The following is a 12285-nucleotide window of genomic DNA, read 5'->3' on the forward strand; positions in this document are numbered from 1 at the left end:
ACCCAACTACCCCAGACAGACAGACGGACGGACGGACGGACGGACAGAGAAAGGCAGGCTCCCACATTACTGTATGGTACTGTGTGTGTGAGTCAGACAGAGCCATTTTGAGCTCTATATGTCTGTAAGGCTGGTCCGTCATGGAGTTTGAAGGCAGACTTCATAACTCATCATCCCTCCGCATTATGGCTCAGAGTTATTATGGTAGAGTGACTGCAGCTCAGAGAGCCTGAATATCCCTACAGTGCCAACTCAAGAAGACTAGTCTCCCTACCAGCCTGATCCTTTCACTCTAGACCCCCCAGGACTAACCCAACCACCCCACAGGACGAATCCAACCACCCCACAGGACTAACCCAACCACCCCACAGGACGAATCCAACCACCCCACAGGACTAACCCAACCACCCCACAGGACTAACCCAACCACCCCACAAGACGAACCCAACCACCCCACAGGACTAACCCAACCACCCCACAGGACGAACCCAACCACCCCACAGGACTAACCCAACCACCCCACAGGACGAACCCAACCACCCCACAGGACTAACCCAACCACCCCACAGGAGGAACCCAACCACCCCACAGAACGAACCTAACTACCCCACCCACGACGAATCCAACCACCCCACAGGACGAATCCAACCACCCCACAGAACGAACCTAACTACCCCACCCACGACGAACCCAACCAGCCCACAGGACGAACCCAACCACCCCACAGGACGAATCCAACCAGCCCACAGGACGAACCCAACCAGCCCACAGGACGAACCCAACCAGCCCACAGGACGAACCCAACCAGCCCACAGGACGAATCCAACCACCCCACAGGACGAATCCAACCAGCCCACAGGACGAACCCAACCAGCCCACAGGACGAACCCAACCAGCCCACCCAGGACTAACCCAACCACCCCACCCAGGACTAACCCAACCAGCCCACAGGACGAACCCAACCAGCCCACAGGACGAACCCAACCAGCCCACAGGACGAACCCAACCACCCCACCCAGGACTAACCCAACCAGCCCACAGGACGAACCCAACCACCCCACCCAGGACTAACCCAACCAGCCCACAGGACGAACCCAACCAGCCCACAGGACGAACCCAACCAGCCCACAGGACTAACCCAACCACCCCACCCAGGACTACTAACCCAACCACCCCACCCAGGACTACTAACCCAACCACCCCACCCAGGACTACTACCCCAACCACCCCACCCAGGACGAACCCAACCACCCCACCCAGGACTACTAACCCAACCACCCCACCCAGGACGAACCCAACCACCCCACCCAGGACTACTAACCCAACCACCCCACCCAGGACGAACCCAACCACCCCACCCAGGACTACTAACCCAACCACCCCACCCAGGACTAACCCAACCACCCCACCCAGGACGAACCCAACCACCCCACCCAGGACTACTAACCCAACCACCCCACCCAGGACTACTAACCCAACCACCCCACCCAGGACGAACCCAACCACCCCACCCAGGACGAACCCAACCACCCCACCCAGGACGAACCCAACCACCCCACCCAGGATTACTAACCCAACCACCCCACCCAGGACTACTAACCCAACCACCCCACCCAGGACTACTAACCCAACTACCCACCCAGGACTACTAACCCAACTACCCCACCCAGGACTAACCCAACTACCCCACCCAGGACTACTAACCCAACTACCCCACCCAGGACTACTAACCCAACTACCCCACCCAGGACTACTAACCCAACTACCCCACCCAGGACTACTAACCCAACAACCCCACCCAGGACTAACCCAACTACCCCACCCAGGACTAACCCAACTACCCCACCCAGGACTACTAACCCAACCACCCCACCCAGGACTACTAACCCAACCACCCCACCCAGGACTACTAACCCAACCACCCCACCCAGGACTACTAACCCAACCACCCCACCCAGGACTACTAACCCAACCACCCCACCCAGGACTACTAACCCAACCACCCCACCCAGGACTACTAACCCAACCACCCCACCCAGGACTACTAACCCAACTACCTGCACCCAGGACTACTAACCCAACCACCCCACCCAGGACTACTAACCCAACCAGCCCACAGGACGAACCCAACCAGCCCACAGGACGAACCCAACCAGCCCACAGGACGAACCCAACCAGCCCACAGGACGAACCCAACCAGCCCACAGGACGAACCCAACCAGCCCACAGGACGAACCCAACCAGCCCACAGGACGAACCCAACCACCCCACCCAGGACTAACCCAACCAGCCCACAGGACGAACCCAACCAGCCCACAGGACGAACCCAACCACCCCACCCAGGACTAACCCAACCAGCCCACAGGACGAACCCAACCAGCCCACAGGACGAACCCAACCAGCCCACCCAGGACTAACCCAACCACCCCACCCAGGACTACTAACCCAACCACCCCACCCAGGACTACTAACCCAACCACCCCACCCAGGACTACTAACCCAACCACCCCACCCAGGACTACTACCCCAACCACCCCACCCAGGACGAACCCAACCACCCCACCCAGGACTACTAACCCAACCACCCCACCCAGGACGAACCCAACCACCCCACCCAGGACGAACCCAACCACCCCACCCAGGACTACTAACCCAACCACCCCACCCAGGACGAACCCAACCACCCCACCCAGGACGAACCCAACCACCCCACCCAGGACTACTAACCCAACCACCCCACCCAGGACTACTTACCCAACTACCCCACCCAGGACGAACCCAACCACCCCACCCAGGACGAACCCAACCACCCCACCCAGGACTACTAACCCAACCACCCCACCCAGGACTACTAACCCAACCACCCCACCCAGGACTACTAACCCAACTACCCACCCAGGACTACTAACCCAACTACCCCACCCAGGACTAACCCAACTACCCCACCCAGGACTACTAACCCAACTACCCCACCCAGGACTACTAACCCAACTACCCCACCCAGGACTACTAACCCAACTACCCCACCCAGGACTACTAACCCAACAACCCCACCCAGGACTAACCCAACTACCCCACCCAGGACTACTAACCCAACCACCCCACCCAGGACTACTAACCCAACCACCCCACCCAGGACTACTAACCCAACCACCCCACCCAGGACTACTAACCCAACCACCCCACCCAGGACTACTAACCCAACCACCCCACCCAGGACTACTAACCCAACCACCCCACCCAGGACTACTAACCCAACTACCCCACCCAGGACTACTAACCCAACCACCCCACCCAGGACTACTAACCCAACCACCCCACCCAGGACTACTAACCCAACCACCCCACCCAGGACTACTAACCCAACCACCCACCCCACCCAGGACTACTAACCCAACCACCCACCCCACCCAGGACTACTAACCCAACTACCCCACCCAGGACTACTAACCCAACTACCCCACCCAGGACTACTAACCCAACTACCCCACCCAGGACTAACCCAACTACCCCACCCAGGACTACTAACCCAACTACCCCGCCCAGGACTACTAACCCAACAACCCCGCCCAGGACTACTAACCCAACTACCCCACCCAGGACTACTAACCCAACCACCCCACCCAGGACGAACCCAACCACCCCACCCAGGACTACTAACCCAACCACCCCACCCAGGACTACTAACCCAACCACCCCACCCAGGACTACTAACCCAACCACCCCACCCAGGACTACTAACCCAACCACCCCACCCAGGACTACTAACCCAACCACCCCACCCAGGACGAACCCAACCACCCCACCCAGGACGAACCCAACCACCCCACCCAGGACTAACCCAACCACCCCACTCAGGACGAACCCAACCACCCCACCCAGGACTACTAACCCAACCACCCCACCCAGGACTACTAACCCAACTACCCACCCAGGACTACAAACCCAACCACCCCACCCAGGACGAACCCAACCACCCCACCCAGGACTACTAACCCAACCACCCCACCCAGGACTACTAACCCAACCACCCCACCCAGGACTACTAACCCAACTACCCCACCCAGGACTAACCCAACTACCCCACCCAGGACTACTAACCCAACTACCCCACCCAGGACTACTAACCCAACTACCCCACCCAGGACTACTAACCCAACTACCCCACCCAGGACTACTAACCCAACAACCCCACCCAGGACTAACCCAACTACCCCACCCAGGACTACTAACCCAACCACCCCACCCAGGACTACTAACCCAACCACCCCACCCAGGACTACTAACCCAACCACCCCACCCAGGACTACTAACCCAACCACCCCACCCAGGACTACTAACCCAACCACCCCACCCAGGACTACTAACCCAACCACCCCACCCAGGACTACTAACCCAACTACCCCACCCAGGACTACTAACCCAACCACCCCACCCAGGACTACTAACCCAACCACCCCACCCAGGACTACTAACCCAACCACCCCACCCAGGACTACTAACCCAACCACCCACCCCACCCAGGACTACTAACCCAACCACCCACCCCACCCAGGACTACTAACCCAACTACCCCACCCAGGACTACTAACCCAACTACCCCACCCAGGACTACTAACCCAACTACCCCACCCAGGACTACTAACCCAACTACCCCACCCAGGACTAACCCAACTACCCCACCCAGGACTACTAACCCAACAACCCCGCCCAGGACTACAAACCCAACTACCCCACCCAGGACTACTAACCCAACCACCCCACCCAGGACTACTAACCCAACCACCCCACCCAGGACTACTAACCCAACCACCCCACCCAGGACTACTAACCCAACCACCCCACCCAGGACTACTAACCCAACCACCCCACCCAGGACTACTAACCCAACCACCCCACCCAGGACTACTAACCCAACCACCCCACCCAGGACTACTAACCCAACCACCCCACCCAGGACGAACCCAACCACCCCACCCAGGACGAACCCAACCACCCCACCCAGGACTAACCCAACCACCCCACCCAGGACGAACCCAACCACCCCACCCAGGACTACTAACCCAACCACCCCACCCAGGACTACTAACCCAACCACCCCACCCAGGACGACTAACCCAACCACCCCACCCAGGACGAACCCAACCACCCCACCCAGGATTACTAACCCAACCACCCCACCCAGGACTACTAACCCAACCACCCCACCCAGGACTACTAACCCAACTACCCAACCAGGACTAACCCAACTACCCCACCCAGGACTACTAACCCAACTACCCCACCCAGGACTACTAACCCAACTACCCCACCCAGGACTACTAACCCAACCACCCCACCCAGGACTACTAACCCAACTACCCCACCCAGGACTACTAACCCAACTACCCCACCCAGGACTACTAACCCAACTACCCCACCCAGGACTACTAACCCAACTACCCCACCCAGGACTACTAACCCAACTACCCCACCCAGGACTAACCCAACCACCCCACCCAGGACTACTAACCCAACCACCCCACCCAGGACTACTAACCCAACCACCCCACCCAGGACTACTAACCCAACCACCCCACCCAGGACTACTAACCCAACCACCCCACCCAGGACTACTAACCCAACCACCCCACCCAGGACTACTAACCCAACCACCCCACCCAGGACTACTAACCCAACTACCCCACCCAGGACTACTAACCCAACCACCCCACCCAGGACTACTAACCCAACCACCCCACCCAGGACTACTAACCCAACTACCCCACCCAGGACTACTAACCCACCCACCCCACCCAGGACTACTAACCCAACCACCCACCCCACCCAGGACTACTAACCCAACTACCCCACCCAGGACTACTAACCCAACTACCCCAACAAGGACTAACCCAACTACCCCACCCAGGACTACTAACCCAACTACCCCAACAAGGACTAACCCAACCACCCCACCCAGGACTACTAACCCAACCACCCCACCCCGGGCTACTAATGGGTAGTGTGGGATGCGAGCATATTCCTTAAGACTCAGCCCTCCATCCCTCCATACCTTCATCCCCCAGTCCCAGTTGTGACAATGTAGCCCGTGTCTTAGGTTTTTCCTGTCCCTTCTCTCGCCAAGGAAACAAAATGAAATGGGAAGAAGAAAAAAAGGACAGGGAGAGAGGGAGAGAGAGAGAGATACTGGCATAGGTTTAGCTGTCTGCTCAGTTTTCACGGCTGATGGTTTTATTGGACTTTCCACGGGCCTGCAGGGCGAGGTTAAACGGCCACCGCCGCCCCATGCACACGCACACACACACCAACCCGACCGTCCTGTGATGCTGCTCCCAGTAAAGGAACACACATGAACATTAGGGTCAGTAACAGAGCAGACTTTGTCTTACTCAGCAGGTCATTAGGGTCAGCAACAGAGCAGACTTTGTCTTCGCTACCACCACAGTACACTGCTACCAGCACAGTTGTCAGTCAGGGTTCTAGTTACACTGCTACCAGCACAGTTGTCAGTCAGGGTTCTAGTTACACTGCTACCAGCACAGTTATCAGTCAGGGTTCTAGTTAAACTGCTACCAGCACAGTTATCAGTCAGGGTTCTAGTTACACTCTTACCAGCACAGTTGTCAGTCAGGGTTCTAGTTACACTGCTACCAGCACAGTTATCAGTCAGGGTTCTAGTTAAACTGCTACCAGCACAGTTATCAGTCAGGGTTCTAGTTACACTGCTACCAGCACAGTTATCAGTCAGGGTTCTAGTTACACTGCTACCAGCACAGTTATCAGTCAGGGTTCTAGTTACACTGCTACCACCACAGTTATCAGTCAGGGTTCTAGTTACACTCTTACCAGCACAGTTGTCAGTCAGGGTTCTAGTTACACTGCTACCAGCACAGTTATCAGTCAGGGTTCTAGTTAAACTGCTACCAGCACAGTTATCAGTCAGGGTTCTAGTTACACTCTTACCAGCACAGTTGTCAGTCAGGGTTCTAGTTACACTGCTATCAGCACAGTTATCAGTCAGGGTTCTAGTTACACTAATACCAGCACAGTTATCAGTCAGGGTTCTAGTTACACTGCTACCACCATAGTTATCAGTCAGGGTTCTAGTTACACTGCTACCACCACAGTTATCAGTCAGGGTTCTAGTTACACTGCTACCACCACAGTTATCAGTCAGGGTTCTAGTTACACTGCTACCAGCACAGTTATCAGTCAGGGTTCTAGTTACACTGCTACCACCATAGTTATCAGTCAGGGTTCTAGTTACACTGCTACCACCACAGTTATCAGTCAGGGTTCTAGTTACACTAATACCAGCACAGTTATCAGTCAGGGTTCTAGTTACACTGCTACCACCATAGTTATCAGTCAGGGTTCTAGTTACACTGCTACCACCACAGTTATCAGTCAGGGTTCTAGTTACACTAATACCAGCACAGTTATCAGTCAGGGTTCTAGTTACACTGCTACCACCACAGTTATCAGTCAGGGTTCTAGTTACACTAATACCAGCACAGTTATCAGTCAGGGTTCTAGTTACACTAATACCAGCACAGTTATCAGTCAGGGTTCTAGTTACACTGCTACCAGCACAGTTATCAGTCAGGGTTCTAGTTACACTGCTACCACCATAGTTATCAGTCAGGGTTCTAGTTACACTGCTACCACCACAGTTATCAGTCAGGGTTCTAGTTACACTAATACCAGCACAGTTATCAGTCAGGGTTCTAGTTACACTGCTACCAGCACAGTTATCAGTCAGGGTTCTAGTTACACTAATACCAGCACAGTTATCAGTCCGGGTTCTAGTTGCACTGCTACCACCACAGTTATCATTCCGGGTTCTAGTTACACTGCTACCACTTTTTCTTATAACAAGTTAAAACGCTAATAAAGCTGAGATTCTACTTACCAGTGTAAGTGGCCTGGTAGAAAGAGAAAGCATCGATGCACCCAGGGCAAAGATGTTACTGCGTGGGTTGAGACAGGATCACTCTGACACAAGGGGGTTTCTGACATTTAGCTTCGCTTCATGACCACAAGCTCTTTTAAAATTAATATGTCAAAGATAGTTATTCACAATGTTGATGGTTCCATCTTGTAGTGAATAATGGACAGCTTTGATGACAGCCTTTGATAGCTTGTATTTTACCCTTAAAACAGATCAAATTTGAAAATGCAGTTTTGTTATTGTGATTTAGCATCAGTGTAGTTCTATTATATACAGCTAAGAGTTTTACATCAAATACTGTAAAACAATGCAGTGGTGACATGGCCATAAGCACACAACTCCCGGCCCTCCAAACAACACAAAACACGCTTTAGTCCTCAAAATAAGTCTGTCTAGTGTAACTTTCTAGTCTCGGGTCTGGTTTCCCTCAACCTCTAAATCTGTTGCTTTTATAATGAAATAATTACTACAAATGTTGTGTGTTTGTGTGTGTGATTGGGTTCATGGGATTGTGCTGTGGCTAACTCCGTCCGCCTGCTCCTTGTCATCGCAACAGAGACACAGTAAAGAGACAAGCCACTAGATAATTATGGTCTGGAGTCCCTAATACACAGCAACATGCGACTTAACTTTATAGGTCCAAGTGGCCTAGAACTCCGTATGTGGGTGTCTATGAATGAGAACAGATAGGCTGTGGAGTACCGTGTTGTGTAAGCCCAAACTGGTGTAGCTCAAACAGATGTTTTTTTACCCCTTGTAAATCAGCTTTCTTGTAACCTAAATGAATAATCGCCAACAGTAAGACTGACATTAAACAGCCATGTCCATGTCCCAGTGTAAAAGAAGCTAGTATAAAACAACTCATATTTTTCTGTCACACAAATGTAGCCAAAAGTAACAGAATGGCAAATAAATTGTTTGAATCTTCTATTTCTTGATCATAGAATAGTCAATGTCTTCACGTTCTGATGTCCATCTGAGGGTTTGTGCCCATAAATTGCTTGTGTGAGTCAGATTGAATGTTTAGACTAAAACTATTTTGTCTGTTTTAATCAAGAAGAACATGTTGGGAGTTGGATAATTAAATAAAGATAAAATCCTAGCAGTATAACTTAATGATCACTCAGATTTATGCAGGCCTACTCTAAATATGAGAAGACGATGTCTAGAATTTATAAACAAAGAGATGTTTAGACATTTAGACATGTTACAACATATTTACATAATATTTCTGAACATCATTTTGAGGTTTTCATTGCTATTTACGTTTTCATAGTTGCTTACGTCTTATTTCTGTGTTTTCATAGTAGGCCTATAAAGCTTTTGTGTTGGGTATCCTCCTCATTATTACACAGACTAAATTCAACAAGACAGCTAATATAACGTTTACTGTCAAGGCTGACATAATCCTCAAGCTTTAATAAATTGTTTATTTAAAGACCGTCACATTATTATACATGTCATTATAATATTTAGTGTTGCTATCACTCTATCATTCAGTATTTTCCTTGGATAAACGTGTGCAGGTAGTTTCACCATAGTTAGAGGCTGCAAAGTTCAGTCAAACACCCAAACCCTCCCTCCATATCTCTCACACACACACGCAGAGCACACGCAGAGCACACGCAGAGCACACGCAGAGCACACGCAGAGCACACGCAGAGCACACGCAGAGCACACGTAGTGCACACAGAGAAAGCAATTAGAAGATAATTTGTTTTGCAGCAGATACAATCTCCATGTGTGTCTGGTCCAAGAGAGCAGCAGCAACACCAGGCAGACAGTCAGGCCCACGTTCTGGCAGACTAACCCACTCTGCGGTACTCTTGGACTGGACACTCTACGCTAGAAGAGTCAGGGTGGTCCTCTCCATCTGTGTTAGTGCGTGCGTTAGTGCGTGCGTTAGTGCGTGCGTTAGTGCGTGCGTGCGTTAGTGCGTGTGTTAGTGCGTGCGTGTGTTAGTGCGTGCGTTAGTGCGTTAGTGCGTGTGTTAGTGCGTGCGTTAGTGCGTGCGTGTTAGTGTTAGTGCGTGTGTGTTAGTGTGTTAGTGCGTGTGTGTTAGTGCGTGCGTTAGTGCGTGCGTTAGTGCGTGCATTAGTGCGTGCGTGCGTTAGTGTGTGTGTGTGTTAGTGCGTGTGTGTTAGTGTTAGTGCGTGTGTGTTAGTGTTAGTGTGTTAGTGCGTGTGCGTTAGTGCGTGCGTTAGTGCGTGCGTTATTGCGTGCATTAGTGCGTGCGTGCGTACGTTAGTGCGTGCATGCGTGCGTACGTTAGTGCGTGCGTTAGTGCGTGCGTGCGTTAGTGCGTGTGTTAGTGCGTGCGTTAGTGCGCGTGCGTTTAGTGCGTGCGTGCATGTGCGTACGTGTGTTAGTTAGCGTGCGTGCGTTAGTGCGTGCGTGTTAGCGTACATGTTAGTGCGTGTGTTACATTAGTGCGTGCGTTAGTGCGTGCGTGCGTACGTTAGTGCGTGCGTGTGTTAGTTAGTGCGTGCGTTAGTTAGTGCGTGCGTGCGTTAGTGCGTGCGTGCGTTAGTGCGTGTGTTAGTGCGTGCTACGTTAGTGCGTGCGTACGTTAGTGCGTGCGTATGTTAGTGCGTGTGTTAGTGCGTGCGTGCGTTAGTGCGTGTGTTAGTGCGTGCGTGCGTTAGTGCGTGCGTTATTACGTGCGTACGTTAGTGCGTGTGTGTTATATAGATATAGAGAGAGAGAGATTCCTAAAGTGAAGTAGTGGCTGTAACGTGAGGTGGTAACAGTTCGCTGTGACTCGCTGGTGGCTTCTTGGCTGGTTGTGGTGGACCGAGACCTGGGTTCAAATAAGATTTAAAAAAACTTAATATGGGCTTGCCTGTTTCAATGGGCCAATAGACTAGTCCCAAAACTGCAAACCTCACCCACTTGACACTCCACGTGGACTGGAGCAAATGATCAAAGTGTTTGAAAGATGAACCTAAAACTAACCTGTACCCCTGCACATTGACTCGGTCCCGGAAACCCCTGTATATAGCCTTGTTTTTTTATTGGGTTAATTTTTTTACTTTAGTTTATTTAGTAAATATTTTCTAAACTCTTTCTTGAACTGCATTGTTGGTTAAGGGCTTGTAAGTTTGCATTTCACGGTAAGGTCTACAGCTGTTGTGTTCGGAGCATGTGACTAATAACATGTATTTGATTTTGCTTTGGGTATTTGAACCCAGGGCCAATGCAGTGACGAGGAGGCAGACGGTCGCGGTGGGGGGGTTAATGGTTGTGTTTCGATTGTCAGGCCATGACCTTGCTAATATTCTCCTCTTTCTGTTTTTGTCTCTCTCTCTCCCCCTCCCTCCCAGGAGCGAACTTCGTGACGCGTAAGATCAGTCGTTCTGTGGCGAAGATTCACCTGGGCCAGCTGGAGAGCTTTAGTCTGGGTAACCTGGACTCCAAGAGAGACTGGGGCCACGCCAAGGACTACGTAGAGGTAAGACTGGTGGAGACACTCCTACACAGACACACAAACGCACAGCATTTTGGTGGTAATGTTTTCCAAGATCATTTGAGGCCGAAATATGTGATCTGCGTGAAGCCTCTTGTGATAGCCTGCCAAAATATAAAACAGAGAGAGGGAGGGAATGAGAGGAGGGAAATGGCTGCTTGTTGTGAGGCCACAGACAGCACTCCACTTTCCCACCACTCACCCATGCCCCAAAAACCCCTGAAACAGCATCCTTGCTCCCCAAATGGCACTGGGCCCAAGCCAGAAGTAGTGCACTCTGTAGAGAATAGGGTATCATTTGGGATGTAGAAATATTGAGGGAATGTCTGCTTGGTGCTGTGAATGATGACAGAAATGCAGTGTTTGTGTTAACGTAATGGTGCCAGCAGGGAGAGGGGACTGGAGAGATGAAAGGAACAGCAGGCGGGAACCATGTCCATGACCATAACTGGCCGTGTGTGTTGTGAGTGTTTGCGATAGGTTAGTGCAGCTTGTGTGTGTGATAGGTAAGTGTTTGTGTGTTTGTCTCTTTCTTTATGAAGATGCAAAGCTTGGCGTGTTGCCATGTCCGACAGCAAGACTCCTCATGGTGGGGCGGTGGTGGGGGGTGACACTGACGAGGACAAGAGAGGGGTGTTTTAACTAGAACGTCTCTGTGGGCCTACCCACTTCTCTCTGGCCTACCCACTTCTCTCTGGCCTACCCACTTCTCTCTGGCCTACCCACTTCTCTCTGGCCTACCCACTACTCTCTGGCCTACCCACTTCTCTCTGGCCTACCCACTTCTCTCTGGCCTACCCACTACTCTCTGGCCTACCCACTACTCTCTGGCCTACCCACTTCTCTCTGGCCTACCCACTTCTCTCTG

The 12285-nt window shown here is 52.3% G+C and overlaps 1 protein-coding gene across 2 annotated transcripts in view; it reads left to right on the forward strand.

The window, feature by feature from the left end:
• Positions 1-12285, forward strand: part of gmds (GDP-mannose 4,6-dehydratase) — a 263992-nt gene that overhangs the window by 86001 nt on the left and 165706 nt on the right. For both annotated transcript variants that reach the window (XM_064935818.1, XM_064935817.1), the window contains one exon: positions 11275-11402. In XM_064935818.1, the coding sequence (XP_064791890.1) occupies positions 11275-11402 (128 nt within the window). The remainder of the gene's footprint in view (positions 1-11274; positions 11403-12285) is intronic.

The sequence above is a fragment of the Oncorhynchus masou genome, chromosome 24, assembly GCF_036934945.1.
Source record: "Oncorhynchus masou masou isolate Uvic2021 chromosome 24, UVic_Omas_1.1, whole genome shotgun sequence".
In the NCBI taxonomy this organism is placed as follows: domain Eukaryota; kingdom Metazoa; phylum Chordata; class Actinopteri; order Salmoniformes; family Salmonidae; genus Oncorhynchus; species Oncorhynchus masou.